The sequence below is a fragment of the Salvelinus sp. IW2-2015 genome, linkage group LG30 (genome assembly GCF_002910315.2).
Source record: "Salvelinus sp. IW2-2015 linkage group LG30, ASM291031v2, whole genome shotgun sequence".
Lineage (NCBI taxonomy): Eukaryota > Metazoa > Chordata > Actinopteri > Salmoniformes > Salmonidae > Salvelinus > Salvelinus sp. IW2-2015.
In genome coordinates, this window is record NC_036869.1 from 20,225,913 (window position 1) to 20,246,588 (window position 20,676).

A 20,676-nucleotide genomic window follows, 5' to 3' on the forward strand; every position below is an offset into this window, starting at 1 on the left:
TACTGTGTGAGAGCGTGTCCGGGAGGAACTTTTCAACTTACTTTTTAGAAAGCTGGCCTCTTAGCAGTTTACTTCTTGATTAGTGCCTCAGCTGCATTTTTCATTTCCTCCTGCTCTACCTCTTTCTCACGTTCTCTTTCTCTTTGATCTCTCTCTTTTGGACAATCACCTCATCTTCATCCCTCCATACAATTCTTTCATCCTCCATCCACTCTTCTCTCACTCCTCATCCCCCCTTCCCCTCCGGACGGCAGCAGCTCAAGGGCGTGTCCTCGCTGAGGAGGGTGTGTATCTCCCGAGCTCCCCCGCTCATCTTGCTCGGGGGGGAGGAGGTGGAGGATGGAGCTCAGGGAGTACGTTTGACCCCCCCCCAACCCTCACCCGGATCCTCACACCATAGAYAGTGCTTTAAGACTGCATGCGCGTCAAGTGCATTTAAGTTCTATCCCAAGACATACATTTACACGCTGACATATCTCATGTCTCACACAAGCGATTTCACACGTTCGCGTTTCGCACAGTGTTGTCTCAGCGTTTTCCGATTCAAACACACACATTCTCAAGTCGCAGACAGCTGCTTGACACGTATACGAACATTGCAAGCACATCATCACCAAAACCTCCTTAGACATTCCTTCAAAGGTTAAATAGGCTTTTTAAGCGTTTTATTTGTCAGCATCTTGACTGGGGCTGTGTAACTGTGGCCTCTTCTCCCCCCTGACCTTCCCCTCTCACGTCTCGTCCTCTGAATGCAGTTCTCTGTTTGGCCTGAGTGCTCCTCATAACCCTGCTTCACTACTGGTACTGTTGACTGCAGTGATGACTATACCCAGCACAGCACACTGTGACACACACTCCTGCATCTTGCAATTCTAGCAGCTTTGCTGTGTGCGTTTTCTTTTCTCTGTGTGTGTGTGTGTTCTGACAGACTGTCAGTGATTGACTGAGTGAATGCGTGTGAGTCAGCCAGCCAAGGACTGTGTGTTTGAGAGGGCGGCAGGGGACAATGTGTGTGTGTGTGTTTGAGAAAAGTATTAGCCTGCCTAAACCAGCATGGTTTGCAGATGTACCTTTTCTGTGTTGTTTCCTGCTCTGCTGTGAGGATGCTTGTTGGCATGTCTTTGACCACAGTTGAAGACAGCGCCCTCTAGGATAATGCCGTGCCATTACAGGCATAGTTTTCCCCTCACTGCACTTTGAATTGTGAACGACACTCCTCACAGCTTATGTCTCTCTCACTGGTCAGCATTGTGAGAAGATCTCACGTTTTTTTTGTCTTCATACACTAATTTCTCTCTCTCTTCGTGCTTTTTTCCTCCCCCTTCAGCCCAGAGAAAAGGGTCGCATGCGATTCCACCGGCTCCAGAATGTCCAGATCGCCCTGGACTTCCTCAAACAGAGACAGGTACAACTGACACACACACACACACACACACACACACACACACACAACTGCCGCTTTCAAACCCACTCAATATTTCAGCAGGTACTCACTCTCTCAGCAAAACACATTGAGCCAAACTAAAGCCACACTCAGACGTCTGCTGTTGGAAATAGATTTTTGTTTCTTTATTTAGTTTGGTCTATTTTGCCATTTTTAAAACCCCATACAAAGCACATCCATAAATAAAATCATTGAGATGACCTTTCTCCCGGCCCCCTGTCCCAACGTGTCAGCTCTGCATGACTGGGCCTCCCAGATGACCACAGTCRCACCTCACGCGTCACTGCCCAATGCTGCACCTCTGTCTTAGAGACACCTGCTCCTACTTGACAKGGACTGCATCTCCGTAGCCTTCAGCGGCTTCCTCTCCTGGTTTCATTGCTTTTATGTGCACTGGTGTGAGAAAGCAGGATGGAATCAGGAGGGTATTCACACAATATTTATCAGTATTCAATTGCCAATCCGGTGAGAAAGAAGTCATGTGATGACTGTTAATAACATGAAGCCACATGGTTTACTAGCTCTGTTCCAGGTCAAGGCTTAGTCACACTAGGCCTGGCGTTTAATCCTCCCATTCTACATGTTCCAGGTCAAGGCTTTAGTTCACCACTAGCCTGGTGTTAAATCCTCCCATTCTACATGTTGCAGGTCAAGGCTTAGTTCCACCACTAGGCCTGCGTTTAAATCCTCCCATTTCTACATGTTCCAGGTCAAGGCTTAGTTCACCACTAGGCCTGGCGTTTAAATCCTCCATTCTACATTTCCAGAGTCAAGCCTTTAGTTCACCACAACCTGGGTTTAAATCCTCCCATTCTACATGTTCCAGGTCAAGGCTTTAGTTCCACCACTAGGCCTGGCGTTTAAATCCTCCCATTCTACATGTCCAGAGTCAAGGCTTTAAGTTCACCACAGGCCTGGTGTTTAAATTCCTCCCATTCTACATGTTCCAGGTCAAGGCTTTAGTCCCTCACCATAGGCCTGCGTTTAAACCCTCCCATTCTACATTGTTCCAGGTCAAGGCTAGTTCACCACTAGCCTGGCGGTTAAATCCTTCCCATTCTACATGGTCCAGGTCAAGGCTTTAGTTCACCACTAGGCCTGGCGTTTAAATCCTCCCATTCTACATGTCAGTTCCAGGTCAACTTAGTTCACCACAGCCTGGCGTTTAAAATCCTCCCATTCTACATGTTCCAGGTCAAAGCTTTTATTCACCACAGCCTGGTGTTTAAATCCTCCCATTCTACATGTTCCAGGTCCAAGCTTTAGTTCACACTAGGCCTGGTGTTTAAATCCTCCCATTCTACATGTTCCAGGTCAAGGCTTTAGTTCACCAACTAGGCCTGGCTTTAAATCCTCCCATTCTACATGTGTCCAGGTCAAGGCTTTTAGTTCACCACTAGGCCCTGGCGTTTTAAATCCTCCATTCTACATTTCCAGGTCAAGGCTTTAGGTCACCACTAGGCCTGGCGTTTTTAAATCCTCCCATTCTACATGTTCCAGGTCAAAGCTTTTTAGTCACCACTAGGCCTGGCGTTTTAAATCCTCCCATTCTACATGTTCCAGGTCAAGGCTTTAGTTCACCACAAGCCTGGTGTTTAAATCTCCCATTCTACATGTTCCAGGTTCAAGGCTTTAGTTCACCACTAGGCCTGGTGTTTAAATCCTTCCCATTCTACATTGTTCCAGGTCAAGGCTTTAGTTCACCACTAGAGCCTGGCGTTAAATTCCTCCCATTCTACATGTTCCAGTCAAGGCTTTAGTTCACCACTAGGCCTGGCGTTTAAATTCCTCCATTCTACATGTTCCAGGTCAAGGCTTTAGTTTCACCACTCGCCTTGGTTAAATCCTCCCATTCTACATGTTCCAGCTCAAGCTTAGCTTCACCACTAGGCCTTGTATTAAATCCTCCCATTCTACATGTTCCAGGTCAAACTGGTGAACATCCGGAACGATGACATCACAGACGGCAACCCCAAGCTGACACTGGGCCTCATCTGGACCATCATCCTGCACTTCCAGGTCTGTGCTGCTCTATGTGTTCTAGTTCTATGTTGCGGTTTGCCACCCTGCCCCGTACATTGTTTTGTGTTGTGTTCTTGGGTTGTGTACATGGCACGCTGGCTACTTCCTGTGAGGTTTTACACCTTGAGGGTCTTTACCTGGTTTAATGAAAATGAATCAATAAAAACATCCGATTTCTATGCTGTGTCTAATCTGTGGTTGGTTTGCCAGTCTGCTATGCAACCAAATCGCTTTTTAATAACAGCACTTTTTTCCAAATAGAGTTTACAGTTCTACAAATCATGATAATTCACACCTCGTGGCATTTGTTAGTGATACAGCTGTTTGCGGAGACCTCTCTGTCCGTAYGGGCTAAAGACAGTCATTTATTATTTCGGCTAGTTCTCCCGGCCWTGGTCCGTTGTGGCCTGCAGTCTGGTTCCAATCACTTAGAGACCGAGGTKGTAACAATCCTAAGAGCTAATGGTGGATACCGATCTCTCGGCCACGTCCTCTACTGTAGTATTGGGTGTGTGTGTGTGTGTGTTTGGGCGCAGCTAGATAGTTCTGTGCCAGGAGCAGACTAGATTTAGAAGTCTTTAGTTTATCTTGCCGGTGTGGGAGTTTACTTGTTGCTTTGTCTGTAGATGCTATGCCGACCTGCTTGATCCAGAGATGGAGACGGCTCTAGGGAAGCCTTATAAGGCTCTGGTTTGGTGTTTGGCACGTGTGTGTGTGTGTGTGTGTGTGTGCGCACGCGTGTTAATTTTGAAGACACTCGTAGCAGTGTTTTAAAAGATGGACACGAGTGGCTGTGTGTGTCACATAGTTTACCTTGGCATGTCCTTGTGTTGTGGTGGAGAACCACCACCAGGCAGGGCATTGCAGTAGGTCAGGTCCCAGAGCACTAGCACCATAGAGGGACACACATATAGCTGGCCTCAGGAACCCAGGCGTGAATGTTTGGACACTAATCATCCAAGCAAACCCAAAGCTACCCTTCCTGTATCCACAAATAATACTTCAACTAAATGTTCTCCTTTTTAGAAGTCGAACTTCTCTACAGAAGGTAGAAAAATACAGAAATGAGAGCACCATTTTGTCAGCTCAGGAACCAACCTTTTAATTATTAGGTTTACAATCAGCTGCACTTCCCATGCCCGGCCACTAGGATGTGCTGTGGGCAAAGCAGAGCGATGATAATATTACCTCACAAGGTGACACCGGCAAGAAGGTTGCCACGGAGACACGCCGCATGACTACGCAGCCACTTCATTCAGCATGATTCAGCAGAATGGTGTGAGCCCAGGGGGAGAAAGGGCGGGAGGGAGAGAGGGGGTGGTAAGTGATGCAGAACGAGGGAGAGAGGTAGAGGGGGATAACTCTGCGCTGATGGACAGAATGGGGGCTGAAAACTACTGTTGCACTGAAGGAGATAGAAGAGGAGGAAATGAAAGGGAGAAGATGGAAGGATAGAGCAGTCGTTTTACAGTTGTGGATACATTTAATCAAACCAAATGTTATTTGTCACATGCTTCATAAACAACAGGTGTTGACTAACAGTGAAGGGCTTTTCCCAACAACGCAGAGAGAAATAATWGAAAAATAGTAACATGAGGAATAAATACGCAATGAGTAACGATATCTTGGCTATATACACTGAACAAAAATATGAACGCAACATGTAAAGTGTTGGTCCCATGTTTCATGAGCTGAAATAAAAGATCCCAGAAATGTTCCATACGCACAAAATATTATTTTTCTCAAAATTTGTGCACAAATTTGTTTACATCCATGTTAGTGAGCATTTCTCATCTGCCACGCTAATCCATCCACCTGACAGGTGTGGCATATCAAGAAGCAGGTTAAACAGCATGATCATTACACAGGTGCAACTTGTGCTGGAGACAATAAACAGCCACTCTAAAATGTACAGTTTTSTCACACAACCCAATGCCACAGRTGTCTCAAGTTTTGAGGGAGCGTGCAATTGGCATGCTGACTGCAGGAATGTCCACCAGAGCTGTTGCTAGACGATTGAATGTTCATTTCTCTACCATAAACCGCCACCGTCGTTTTAGAGAATTTGGCAGTACGTTCAACCGGCCTCACAACCATAGACCGTGTGTAACACGCCAGGGATTGTCTGAGACCAGCCACCTTTATAGCTGATGAAACTGTGTGTTTGCACAACCGGAGAATTTCTGCAAAAACTCACTGTCTCAGGGAAGCTGAGCTCGTCATCCTCACCAGAGTCTTGACCTGACTGCAGTTCGGCGTAGTAACCGACTTCAGTGGGCAAATGCCCAACTTCGATGGCCACTGGCAAATCTGCCCGGTACAGCAGATTGCTGACAGCGTATATGGTGGTGTGTAGGCGAGCAGTTTGCTGATGTCAACGTTGTGAACAGAGTGCCCCGTGGTGGCAGTGGGGTTATGGTATGGGCAGGTATAAGCTGCGGACAACAAACACAATTGCATTTTATAGATGTCAATTTGAATGCACAGAGATACCGTGACGAGTTCCTGAGGCCCATTGTTGTGCCATTCATCCGACGCCATCACCTCGTGTATCAGCATGATAACGCACGGCCCGTGTCGCAAGGATCTGTACACAATTAGTAGAAGCTGAAAATGTCCCAGTTCTCCCATGGCCTGTATACCCACCAGATATGTCACTCATTGAGCATGTTTGGGATGCTCTGGATCGATGTATTTGGCTAAGGTGTATGTAAACCTCCAACTGTATATATGTGCATATATGTATGTGTATATATACAGTTGAAGTCAGAAGTTTACATACACCTTAGCCAAATACATTTAAACTCAGTTTTTCATAATTCCTGACATTTAATCCTCRTAAAAATTCCCTGTCTWAGGTCAGTTAGGATCACCACTTTATTTTAAGAATGTGAAATGTCAGAATGATAGTAGAGAGAATGATTTATTTCAGGTGTTATTTCWTTCATCACATTCCCAGTGGGTCASAAGTTTACATACYCTCAATTAATATTTGRTAGCATTGCCTTTTAAATTGTTTAACTTGTGTCAAACCTTCCACAAGCTTTCCACAATAAGTTGGGTGAATTTTGGCCCATTCCTCCTGACAGAGCTGGTGTAGCTGAGTCAGGTTTGTAGGCCTCCTTGCTCGCACACGCTTTTTCAGTTCTGCCCACAAATTTTCTGTAGGATTGAGGTCAGGGCTTTGTGATGGCCACTCCAATACCTTGCCTTTGTTGTCCTTAAACCATTTTGCCACAACTTTGGAAGTATGCTTGGGGTCATTGTCCATTTGGAAGACCCATTTGCGACCAAGCTGGAACTTCCTGACTGATGTCTTGAGCTGTTGCTTCAATATATCCACATCATTTCCCCCCCTCATGATGCCATCTATTTTGTGAAGTGCACCAGTCCCTCCTGCAGCAAAGCACCCCCACAACATGATGCTGCCACCCCCATGCTTCATGGTTGGGATGGTGTTCTTTAGCTTGCAAGCTTACCCCTTTTTCCTCCAACGATAACGATTGTCATTATGGCCAAACAGTTCTATTTTTGTTTCATCAGACCAGAGGACATTTCTCCAAAAAGTACAATATTTGTCCCCATGTGCAGATGCAAACCGTAGTCTGGCTTTTTTAGGGCGGTTTTGGAGCAGTGGCTTCTTCCTTGCTGAGTGGCTTTTCAGGTTATGTCGATATAGGACTCGTTTTACTGTGGATATAGAGACTTTTGTACCTGTTTCCTCCAGCATCTTCATAAGGTCGTTTGCTGTTGTTCTGGGATTGATTTGCACTTTTCGCACCAAAGTACGTTCATTTCTAGGACACAGAACGCGTCTCCTTCCTGAGTGGTATGACGGCTGTGTGGTCCCATGGTGTTTATACTCGCGTACTATTGTTTGTACAGATGAACGTGGTACCTTCAGGCGTTTGGAAATTTCTCCCAAGGATGAACCAGACTTGTGGAGGTCTACAATTTTTTTTCTGAGATCTTGGCTGATTTATTTTGTTTTTCCCATGATGTCAAGCAAAGAGGCACTGAGTTTGAAGGCCTTAAAATACAGCCACTGGTACACCTCCAATTGACTCAAATTATTTCAAGTAGCCTATCAGAAGCTTCTAAAGCCATGACATCATTTTGGGGAATTTCCCAAGCTGTTTAAAGGCACAGTCAACTTAGTGTATGTAAACTTCTGACCCACTGGAAATGTGATACAGTGAATTATAAGTGAAATAATCTGTCTGTAAACAATTGTTGGAAAAAATACTTGTCATGCACAAAGTAGATGTCCTAACCGACTTGCCAGAACTATAGTTTGTTAACAAGAAAATTGTGGTGGTTGAAAAACGAGTTTTAAGGACTCCAACCTAAGTGTATGTAAACTTCCAACTTCAGCTGTATATATGTGTGTGTATATACAGTGGGGAGAACAAGTATTTGATACACTGCCGATTTTGCAGGTTTCCTACTTACAAAGCATGTAGAGGTCTGTAATTTTTATCATAGGTAGACTTCAACTGTGAGAGATGGAATCTAAAACAAAAATCCAGAAAATCACATTGTATGATTTTTAAGTAATATATATATATTTTTAACGGCTACCGAATTCAATGGCTGTGATGGGAGAACTGAGGATGGATCAACAACATTGTTGTGACTCCACAATAATGACCTAAATGACAGAGTGAGAAGAATACAAATAAACATATAAAAAAACATTCCAAAACATGCATCTTGTACAAGATAACCAATCCTATATGAACATGATTTTATTGAATAATAACACAAAATACAGAAACTGAAAATGACAGACGAGTACATCAACTTAATGTAGATTACATATGTGATTGTGAACAATGTGTAAAAAGTCTGAACGGCACATTATGACCTGGGATTTGCAAGGAGCAGCAATGTCATTGAGAGTCACCAGATGGCATGCTAGAAAGCACGTATTCATTTATTGTAATGATTACGGGCAAGGATATAGGGTTTGGTTTTAGCAGGTAAAATGTGGGGCCAGGAAGCACTGCAGGGCCAGGAAGTAGGGAGGGAAGTTATTCCAGCAAACTGTCCCCCTAAAGTTCGCTGCTGATTGGACGACTCTGTCAGGCCAAAAGGAGAATTCGTCATTGGACGCAGCTCTGTTAGGGGTAGAACCACAGGCCTATGACTCCACACTCTGTCATGTCTAGTTAAGACCAGTTCTTCATTATTTCAAAGATGTGTCACGTTAGCAAAGCATTCTCTCCGACTGCAGGCTAGACAAGTTGCTGTCTCGGCGGTCCTTCTCAACACCAGCCACTTCAATTCAATTTTCGAGAGAGACAGCCCTGCTCCGGCCCTCAAGGCAGCAATGTCTGGCAGTTGTCCTCTACTCGGTACTTAATCCATCAGTTGAAGTCAAGGTTTGGCTACGATGTTCACTCACCTAACGGATAATAGTTGTCTCTGTCATTGTAAATAAGAATTAGTTCTTAACTGACTTGCCTAGTTAAATAAAATCAAATAAAAAAGGACACCTTCCCCAAAAAGTGTTGTTTTACAACAATATATTCTGGGGACAAGCCTTGTAGTATACTATATGGATCATTGCACATGTTTGTGACCTACCTACAGCATAGAAAAATGTATAGCGCTATGTAAATTCAGTATGCATAATTTACCCTGATGCAACAGTGATTCAAGGTTGGCTGCAGCTCCTCACTTTGACCACTAGGGGTCACCAGTTATCCTAGCTTCATAGATGACCTGGCGCACTAACAATGCTCTCAGCCAACAACACCCCACCCCTCTCACAAACCCCGCCTCTCCCTGAGCTGTGGCTGCATGCGATTGGCTAATCCACTCTGGCCTGGCTCTTTTAATTTGTGCATATCAAATTTTATTAGTCACATGCCCCCGAAATACAACAGGTGTAGACTTTCCCGTGAAATGCTTACTTACAAGCCCTTAACCAACAATGCAATTGAAGAAATGGAGTAAAGAAAATATTTAGTAAATAAACTAAAGTCAAAAAATAAATAATAAAAGTAACAGAACACAGTTACATAACAATATCAAGTCTATACACARGGGKTACGGTACCGAGTCAATGTGCAGGGGTACAGGATAGTCAAGGTCATTTCTATAGACCACCTAACCTCCATCATTTAGAGGGTGAAACACCAAAACCGACTTGAAATCAGCTTTTGTGTTTTATGTTGTGGCAGAAAGAATTGCATAGTAAATGTGACAGCTTTCAGGTAGCTAATTGGTAGTTGYAGGCTTCCAGCACATCATATCATATCCAGAGACCTGATTTCGGGTCTTATTGTCTGTTTTCCACTGTGGAGGTAATGGGAGAGCTGTGGATTGGACTCCTCTACAAGTAGCTGATCTACCATCACCGGAGAATACTATGCGTTTATGTTTGTAATGGTATTTATTTTGGGTCTGTGGGTAGATCTCTAAGCTGCCATACACTGCCTCAGGTCCTTGTGTGTGTTTAATGATGTGGACTGTGTGTGTGCCCTGTGTGCGCTCATACAGTTGTCCACCACCCACACACACGCTGAGATTTGAGTGTTTAAGGTGTGTGTGAGTGGGAAAAAGCTTTAACTGGTGCAAAGGCTCTCTTGCGTTCTCTCCCTCATTTCCCCATCYCTCTCTGTATCCCCCTCTCTCTTGCCGTTACATCCCTCTTGCTCTTTTCAGAAACTGCTCAACACCCACCCTCCTCTCTTGCATCCTTCCCTCTTCTTCAACTTTTTTAATGATCTCGGTATTGCAGAGAATCAACACCGATTTATTTTTCTGCAGCAGCTGGCCTACCTGGGAAGCTTTTGAGTCGTGTCTTTGTGGAGCCCGACCGATTTATCGCTTCACCGATCTTAACAGCTGATATTGGCCTTTTTACCAATACATCGGTGTCGGATACATAGTAACCAATATTCAATACTTAGTATATATCGTCCTTATCTAATAATTAATTCATGATGTCATTAAGAAATGTACTTCTGAAACACATTTCTTGGACAAGTGCTATTTTGGATGACAATTTATGAGAACTCATTTTCACTGCTGTAACAGTCTATTTAAGCGATAAGGCACGAGGGGTGTGGTTTATGGCCAATATACCACGGCTAAGGGCTGTTCTTAGGCACGACACATCGCAGAGTGCCTGGATACAGCCCTTAGCCATGGTATATTGGTCATATATCACAACCCCCCCCCCCTGATATACCACGGCTGTCAGCCAATCAGCATTCAGGGCTCGAACCACCCAGTTTATAATGGAGGATATATCATATCAGTAAACTTTGCCCCCCCCCCAAAACAAAAAATCTATCTGTATCGGACCCCCCAAAAAATAGCATATCGGTGTGTGTGTCTCATACCAAGAGAGCAGTAGAGAGTATGCCAGAGAGAGAGCGAGAGGAGGAGAGAGGGAGGAACGAGGAAGCGGATAGGAGGAGGAGAAAAGAGGGTGGGAGAAAGAGAGCTAGAGCTGCAGAGGTTGTGAAGATAGAGCGTTTTCCTCTCTGCCTGCGAGCGAGGGAGAGCACGACCGAGAGAAGCCAGCGACAGAGAGAGGAATACAGGGCTGCCTACTGTTACGGTGTCTCCCGGTTTCCCCTGGATCTACAGACCTCGGCTCACACATACACACGCAGCTGATTGGAGGATCGCCCAGCCCTGCAGGCACACACACACACACACACACACTCTTGCTCTCTCTTCAGCTGCACACACACACATTTTGCGTCTCTCCCGGGAACGCTGTGTTTATTGGATCAATCCGACCATGGCTGTCTGACGGGGACCTTGTTCTCCCTTCATCCGGATCCCCCTCTCCTCCTCCATCTCTCTCTATAACCAGCCAAGGAGCTCCAGACTACCGGACTTATCCTCTGCCTTTGCCTTACCCAGTCAGCTGTTCGTTTGCAGGCAGCGTCAGGAGGACGGCTAAAGCCGGGGGATACTGGACCTTCCCTAACCAAGTCTAACCCAGTTTAGCCCAGCCTCCTGTAGCCCAGCCCAGCCACCACTGCTAATTCCATTAACCAGGCCAGAGGAGACGAGTGGAGAGGGAGTGCCTTTTTAACCAACTGCCTGTCTGTCTGCGTGGTTGTCTGCAACCAGACCCTCTTTGCATGCACGCCTGTGGCCTCACACTGGGAACACATACAGACCTGGATGATTGTGGATGCTGATGTACTGGAGCAGGGTTGAAGACTGTCAGCAGGGCTGACTGAAAAAGCCTGCCTGGCTGACAGACAGTTCTAAGGTTGGAGATGGACTGAGGGGTTGGTGATTGGATAGTACCAGCCACCAGCACGATCTCCCAGCAATCCTCCGTTGGAGGGGGGGATGAGCTCAAGGCCGGTATCGATGGGGGAGCCACGTGACGTCTGGAAAGCTCAAGGTTGGGTCTCTACGCCCTTCCTCGCCGTGCTCTGGATTTAAACCTGATATAGCACCAGAGACCAAGCTACAGGAACCACTACCAGCTTCCCGAGTCGTCTGGATTCTCTCTGAGACACCGCTGCAGGTATCTTACCACGCCTAATGCAATGTGTGATTGGTAGTCATTGAAGGATAATGCAGGACACCTACCATTCAGGATCTCTTCACCTCTCTTCCTGGTCCCATGGTTACCCGTATCACTTGGAGACTTTCAAGTCCGCACCGTAGCGTTGCCCTAACGCGCGTTCAACGCCCCCCCYCCCCCCCCCCCCCCCCGYAGGTTTCCTTCGTCCTGAGACCTCTCTGTGGTTAACAACCGGGGAAAACTGAAGGAGATCAAACGCCACCTGACGCAGCGACTCCATGAACAGGGGGGATGGCGGGGAATGGCGAGGAGTCTGAGTCGTGGCCGTCGAGGCTCTGATTTTGAGTTAACAAGCTGTCAGAGTATTGGCTGACTGTCCACTATCACCCACCACCAATCTGGATGGTGGATATTAGCACGCTGTCTCAGCAGAATGGGACACCACCGGCTACTACAGAGCTAATGCCGTCTCCACTTCTACTACTATGACTGTTGTTGGCCGTTACGGCGCTGACAGCAATAACATTATCGCAGGAGCGGAGAGTTATTAATAATATATGATTGTGGATTCCTGGAGGCGAGCCTGGATAAAGTACGTGGATTACAGTACCCCCGGAACGACAGGGAAAACAAATGACCAACAAACTGCGTGTGTGCAGGATGGCGGAAGCAAAGTGGAATTGCAGATGACTGGATAAAAAAAAATATTCCGCTGCCGAGCGACTGCGGTGATGTGCACCGAGTCAGACACATTGCATGTGTGAGTGTGTGTGTCCGACACTGTGTTTGTGTGTGTGTGTGCACTGCAGCTCCCTCGCGTCTCACACTCTGAGGAATTGCAGATATGAGATGAGACGAGCACTGATTCCATCGCAGGCAACGCCAGAGACCCCATGGACTTCTCTCACGCACACGCCGACATTGTGTGTGTGAAACGACTGATGCGCTGAAGAGGACGCTGCAGTGCTCTGACTCACCGTCTCACACATCAGACTCTCCTAGCCTCGTTCAACATGTAGTATGTATGAGCCACGTTGACTTTCGTTCTCACCTGCCAAACTTTGGAGGAATGAACGACTAAAGCCTGAAGCCAAATCTATTTTCTGGTAAGCTGTGCTGAGTCTGCTGACGTGTTTCTGCCTCGGTGTCCTTGACGTTAGTGCTGGGACCCTGCTGGGACGTCCGTGACCTGCCCGTAGAGGCATAGCGACAGTGTGGGGGGGGGGGGGCCTCGGAGAGCGAGCAAGAGCAGACAGGGCTGACAGCGGTGTTGGTGAGGCAACAGCTGCAAAGAGAGGAGGAGGAGAGGGGGAGGGAAGGCGGGGAGAGGAGCAGCTACGGACAGACGAGAGCTGTGACACGCAAGCCTGCAGCATGCACCTCGGCCGGGTGGACTGAACCAGACCCTATGAGAAGGTGACGAGAGCCCACATCCCGTCTCGCCATTGTCACTTTCTATACTCCTGGCAAGCAACCATAGCTAAACCTGCTGTCACTAACGTCACACCGCGAGCAGGTGTCACATTGATATCGCTTTCGTCCGTCACTCTCTGCTACTCTGGTGTGCCTGTCCACCTGAGTGTCTGTTTTTTGCGTTCTATTTTTGCCTCCTCTGTCCTTCCCTTGCCTCAGTCATTCAGTCTGAGATGGGAAGCTCGATGGGTTGTGTGAGGCCTCCTAGGGAGGGAGGACACGGCTTCCCCCCACTGTCCCCCAACCCCAAACGGCGCCTCCGCTTCCGGCGTAAACGCAAAGGAAAGAAGCACCAGAAAGGAGGGTCGTCGGTAGGCTCGGAGGTGGAAAGCGTAAGGATAAGCAACATACCGGAGGAAGAGGATGAAGAGGACAAAGGCACTGTCACGGAGGCAACCACGGCCTCGTTCAACACCATGAGTGACGTCGGAGCCAAAATCACCAATTTAACTGTGCCTCATGTCCAAACGCAATCCAGACTGCCCCTTCCCAGTGCTCTCTGTACGGACTCCACGAGTGACAGCATTGGGGGGTTGGGTGGTAGCAGAGTGCTGGAACTATCCCCTGAGCCAAGCCCAGTGTGGAGAAGGCTGTCCTACCCCGGAGCTGGGAGTGAGGACAGGGGACGAAGCATAAACATAGAGGCCCCAAGCAGCCAAGGGCAAACCCAGTGAGTACCCCACCCCCACCCCGACCCCAGATAACCCTGACCCATCTTTCCGTCCAGGTGCACACCACCCCTGGTGGGGGTCGCGTCTGCAAAAGTCAGGGAGCGAGAACAAGGGGTCCTGGAGAGGCCTTGTATACGAAGACCCAAGAAAGAAGGGAACGGGGGGGAAAAACCGAGAAAAGGAGAAAGAGGAGGTGGGGATGAAGGCGGGGTAGCATGGACGCTGGGGTTGCTTTTAACAACCCTTCGGCAAAGGAGGCAAGGGGTGGTCCACATTCGCTGAGGTGGAGGGCCGGCTGTGTGTTGTGAGGACAGTCTACCCCAGTGACTTTGGGTCCCGGTTTGGAGAGGGGACAGTTTACCATGACAAAGAGGTAGAAGTAGAGGTATGTGCCGAACCTCCAGCGCGTCCCCTGTGACTGGGAACATCCTCAAAGTACATCTTTCTGAGGAGGACAGCAGGAGAGCCAAAATGGATGCCAGGACCACTTTCCTTATGGGGACCCAGGAAGCTACAAAAGTCAAGGAACTCAGTCTGGGATAACCAGCGCAGGTCCAAGAGGGACTATTAATTACAGAACCCACTTTTCCTCTGCCTATGCCAGCGATCTGCCCCGCACCTCCCAGAGACGGGGGGAGCCACCCAGCTAAGCAGGTTTGGCTTGACCCAAAGGAGAGCCAAAATGGACACCTCAGGTCTCAAATTGACAACCGACCTTATGGGGACCCAGAAACTACAAAAGCCAGAGGGACCCTCGGTACAGGACCCTCTGTCCTCGGGCTATGCCAGCGACCTGCCACTAACCTCCCCAGAGGCAGGGGGCGCCACCCAGATAGACTGGGAAAGCTCCAGAGAGACTGGACTCTGCAACTGACAGTCCTCTATCTCCACCCCAGGTCACCACAAAGCAGTTCCCTCAGGTCAGGGGCTTTTTTCTCTCTTTCTTTCTCTTTTCCACTCGCTCTCTTTTACTCTGGAAATGAGGCTCCATATTTGGGGCTTGTCCAGAGATCAGGCCGAGAGAGCATATTTCTGAATGTCCGTTGCCCTTTTACGTCTTGTAATACTACTGTCATACGTCTTTGTGTGAGAGAGATCATTTGTACATTTTGCTGTCTTTCTCTCTCTCTGTGTGTCTCTGTGTCCTGGTGTAGCCACTGCAGAAGGTCCTCTTTATCCTTCCGGAGTCTGTCTCCAGAGCCTAAACGCCACAGCACAGACCTTCTCTGCATCTCTCCCCCCTTTTCTCTTTCTTTCCCTCTCTGTCTTTCTCTCTATTTCCATCTCATCACTCATTATTTTCCTCACACCACCCACTCTTTCCTCTTGTTACTTTGACTTGTGTGTGTGTTTTTCCTTAAATGGCAGGGTTCCTGACAGCATACTTTAACTTGTTATTTTGCAATGATTGTTTTTATGAGATCATACGGCTCCAAACAATGGGGTTTATGTGTGCCTTTGGGGGGGGGGGGGGGGGTCAAGTAATTATATTTCTATGCCTACTATAGTGTAGGCCTTTAACCACACATTGCTGGTGACCTCTTTACTGTTGTTACCAATAATCAACCTCAGTTGAAATGGAAGTTAGTTGATCTAGACCTTTCTTGCTCCAAAGTGCTTTACATTGATCTGTAGCGCCCTGCGTCAGTATATTATGATGCTATGTTGTCTTTGGCCTGTGTGTCTCACTTGATGCGCGGTGCTGAGTCACAGGAAAGCAAGACCAACCACACACACACACACACACACAGTTGCTTAGAGCCCGGTCTCCACAAAGGCTCCCTTTTTACGAGTGTTTTAGCTAGGTAACGATCAATACTTCTTTCTCGATTGTGTGGGTGTGTGTGTGTGTGTGTGTGTGGGTACGTGATGGCTGCCTTTTTGGCGATGTCTGGCCTGCCCTCATCTGAATAAATAGGGTTTCAGATGCGCATTCATCAACACTGTACTGCTGCATCTAGCCCCAGAGGGGATTCCAAATACATTATATCCTCCCATTCGCTCTTTTCTCTTATCCTCTCTTTTTGTTGTATTTTGTCTGTCTCGTTCCCGCTCCCCACCAACTATCTAAATATCGCTCTAGAGGTCGACCGATTACTCGGCATGGCCGATTTTAATATGGCCGGTTTCATGTTTTTCATAACAATCGTAATCTGGATTTTTGGACGCCGATCAGGGCATTACATTGCAATCCATGCGAGACTGCGTGGCAGCTGACCACCTGTTACGCGAGTCAGCAAGGAGCCACGGTAAGTTGCTAGCTAGCATTAAACTTATCTTATAAAAAACAATCAATCTTAACATAATCACTAGTTAACTACACATGGTTGATGATATTACTAGTTTAACTAGCTTGTCCTGCGTTGCGTATAATCAATGCGGTGCCTGTTAATTTATCATCAAATCACAGCCTACTTCGCTAAACGGGTGGTGATTTAACAAAAGCGCATTCGCGTCAGGGTATATGCAGCAGTTTGGGCCGCCTGGCTCGTTGCGAACTGTGTGAAGACAATTTCTTCCTAACAAAGACCGTAATTAATTTGCCAGAATTTTACATAATTATGACATAACATTGAAGGTTGTGCAATGTAACAGCAATATTTAGACTTAGGGTTGCCACCCGTTTGATAAAAGAATAAACGTTTTGTTCTCGAAATTATAGTTTCCGGATTTGACCATATTAATGACCTAAGGCTCGTATTTCTGTGTGTTTATTATATTATAATTACGTCTATGATTTGATAGAGCAGTCTGACTGAGCAGTGGTAGGCAGCACCAGGCTTGTAAGCATACATTCAAACAGCACACTACTGCGTTTGCCAGCAGCTCTTAGCAATGCTTGAAGCACAGCGCTGTTTTTGACTTCAAGCCTATCAACTCCTGAGATTAGGCTGGCAATACTAAAGTGCCTATAAGAACATCCAATAGTCAAAGGTATATGAAATACAAATGGCATAGAGAGAAATACTCCTATAATTCCTATAATAACTACAACCTAAAACTTCTTAACTGGGAATATTGAAGACTCATGTTAAAAGGAACCACCAGCTTTCATATGTTCTCATGTTCTGAGCAAGGAACTTAAACGTTAGCTTTTTTACATGGCACATATTGCACTTTTACTTTCTTCTCCAACACTGTGTTTTTGCATTATTTAAACCAAATTGAACATGTTTCATTATTTATTTGAGACTAAATAGATTTTATTGATGTATTATATTAAGTTTTAAAAAAGTGTTCATTCAGTATTGTTGTAATTGTCATTATTACAAATATATATATAAAAATCGGCCGATTTTAATCGGTATCGGCTTTTTTTGGTCCTCTAATAATCGGTATCGGCGTTGAAAAATCATAATCGGTCGACCTCTAATTACCTCGTCTCTATCCCCCTGCATGTCCTCCATGTTCTCTTTCTCCCTCCTCCTCTCTCCGTCCATCCCTCTCTCTCTCCGCTCCATCCCCTGCCTCCTCCCTCCATCCTCTCTCTCTCTCCCGATCCTCTCTCTCCTCCATCCTCTCTCCTCTCTCTCCTCTCTCCCAATCCCTCTCTTCTGCCTCTCCCTTCTCATTCCATCCCTCTTCTCCTCTCATCCATCCCTCTCTCTCTCATCCATCCTTCTCCTCTGCTCTCTTCTCCACTCTCTCCCTCCATCCCTCTCTTTGCTCGCTCTCTCTCCATCCCTCTCTTGCTCGCTCTCTCCCATCCCTCATCTCCTCCCCATCCCCCCTCCCTCCTACTCCCACTCTCTCCTCTCCATACCCTCTCTCGCTCTCTCTCTCTCCCATCCCTCTCCTCATCCCGCCTCTTCTCTCTCTCCATCCCTCTTCTCGAACTCTCTGCTCCTCCATCTCTCTCGCTCTCTCCATTCCTCTCTCTCTCTCTCCATCCCTCTGTCTCGCTCTCTCCATCCCTCTCTCGCTCTCTCCATCCCTCTCTCGCTCTCTCTCCATCCCTCTCTCGCTCGCTCTCTCTCCATCCATCCCTCTCTCTCCCGTCGCCCTTTCCTACTTCAAAGGATCCTTTCTTTAAATGGAGACTATTCTGAGCCCCAGGAGGCAAGTGTATCATAGCAGTGTACAGTAAGTGTGTCGTAGGCCTAGCGTTTCTAGCCATTCTCGTTGATGGTGATAGCACCACCTTGCCGTCTCTCAAGCGGTGCGTGCGTGAGGCACTCTATTCTATGTTAAGGCACTCTAGAATCACATGAGCCGGTGAGAGAATGAGTCCGAGCACAGCACACACTGAACACACTTTGATGTGTGCATCCTAGGGTTCCACCATCTTACAGAGCATTCATAGTGTGTCTGTCCGGCACGTGACTCCTGGGGGGGGGGGGTGGCAGCAGGCCCCTGGCTGCTCGCGTGTGTGACGGTGTAGCTGTCTGTTAGTGTTTGTTAGTGTCTTATTTAAGCGTGATGTCACCAGATAATTGACACCATGTGCCCTGTTTTTGTAGTGTAAAATCGCTACCATATGTTACCCAAAACAACCGTATTGCTCATAATACCTGGATCAGAATTTAGGATAAACACGTCCATGAGAAGGTGGTAATTATGTGTGACGATTTCAATTGACCAGCGCAAACATGTAGTATGCGGTCCAATCACCAGCTGCAGTATTCTAAACAGGTTATGGTTTGCAGGGGGGGGGGGACTGAGTTACATAGGATGGTACAGTACCTGGGTGTCGATTGGTAGAGTGAGGCTGTGCTTGACTCGTTTATCGTTTATTGCTAGTCACTGAAGGGCTCAGGGCCAGAGTCAAATAGATGGAGTGGCCCTGTAGTTGGATGTCCGTGCCTTAATAATCTTTACTATAAAAGACTCACGTCACGGAGGAGCTGTGTTTTTTTGGGGGGTACACACAAGGTGTGTGTCTGTCTCGGTGTTTGCCGTCGGTTTGTACTGTATGTGCGCGTCATGTGCATGTTTTGCCTTGTTTGTTTACGCAGGCCATGGGTTTTGCTCTCCCGCTCTCTCGTTTGCATGCCATTCCTCCTCTCCCTCGCTCACCCCCCCCTCTCTCTCTCCTTCTCTTTTGGTTGTTGCTGCAGTCTCCTGGCACTCACTGGACTTTCATTCTGTTCTATATTAGCACTCGAGAGAGAGAGAGAGAGAGAGAGAGACAGACAGACAGACAGACAGACGGAGGGAGGGAGGGAGGGCCGGCAAGACGGGAAGTGAGAAAAAGGGATGACGGAGGAATACTGATGACAAGAACCAGGCACTGCCAGATACTGCATCTACAACAGCCACCCTTTGTCATGATGAACAGATTAAAGAAAGAAAGACAAGTGTAGGGAAGGAAGGGAAACGAGTGGGGGGGTGAGGTGGAGGACGGTTGGCTTAAGTAGGTTATAAGCGCTTTGACCTCAAAAAGAAAAGAGGGATGAAAAAGAGGAGTGAAACAGCAGATTGATGTGAAGGAGAGACGGACGACTCAAAACAAGGAAGTGTCTGAGGAGATCAAATCAAAAACAGATCAAATGAGGAGAAGTGACAGAGATTGAAGGGGTGGGCTGGAAGGAGGCCGAACGAGGGGGGAGGGAATGGGGTAGATGGATGAAGGAATGAACAAGTGGAGGAGGGAGAGGGGGAGATTGTGGTGAGAAAACAAGCTAATGAGCTGGCCAGAATAATGAGAGACCGAAGGAGAAAAGAACGCTGGCTCGGGCTTAAGGCCTATTGGTTAAAGGACAGAGCAGTTGAAGGATAGGAACAAAGACGACAAGTTGAATCAAAGTGAATAGAAGACTAGCACGTTGATACAATTCTGCTGACTCACTGTGTGTGTGCGTGTACGTTTGCATGTCACGTACATCCGTGTGTGCGTGGGCCTGTGTGAACTATGGGTACAGCGATTGTTCATTAGTTTGTCATGACACTAAAGATATGTTTGAAACAGTGTAATGAATGCCCACCGTGGGTTACAGTCGGGTAGTAGGACAATGTCATGAATATGAGAGGATGATGTAGTCTGCAATGAGTGTCTGTCCCTAAAGGGAAAGGGTGTGCATCCCTGCCAGCTGTTGTGGCTTTCATATAACACGTTTTTTCCTTACCATGATTACACAGTAAGAGCAGGCTGTGTAATCATTTTGACCAGCAAATAGTAGTTATTTGGAACCTTCTACCAATACTTATGGATGGATCCAAGCAAAGTCATCCCAATATGTATGTTCCATATTCATTAACCCTCACCTCTCCTCTGGTCTCTCCTGATCCAACGTTTATGAGTGGGGAGTGTGTGTGTGTTCATAATGAGTGTTTCCTGTACGAACCATATCCTCTCTGTGTTCCAGATCTCAGAGATCTACGTGAGCGGTGAGTCAGGGGACCTGACGGCGAAGGAGAAGCTGTTGTTATGGAGCCAGCAGGCCACAGAGGGCTGGCCTGGCCTCCGCTGTACCAACTTCTCCTCTTCCTGGCGCGACGGGCGCATGTTCAACGCCCTGCTCCACCGATTCAGGTACACACACAATCACCCACTGAGATGCATGCAGACACACACACACACGTTCAGTTCTGACCCCCCTGTCTCCCTCTCTGRTGGT

At 47.2% G+C, this 20,676-nt stretch overlaps 1 protein-coding gene across 1 annotated transcript in view; it reads left to right on the plus strand.

The window, feature by feature from the left end:
* Nucleotides 1-20,676, plus strand: part of LOC111954858 (microtubule-actin cross-linking factor 1, isoforms 1/2/3/4/5-like) — a 292,736-nt gene that overhangs the window by 141,446 nt on the left and 130,614 nt on the right. The window contains 3 exon segments of the mRNA XM_070436147.1: nt 1,328-1,405; nt 3,371-3,463; nt 20,425-20,591. Coding sequence (XP_070292248.1) covers nt 1,328-1,405; nt 3,371-3,463; nt 20,425-20,591 — 338 coding nt within the window.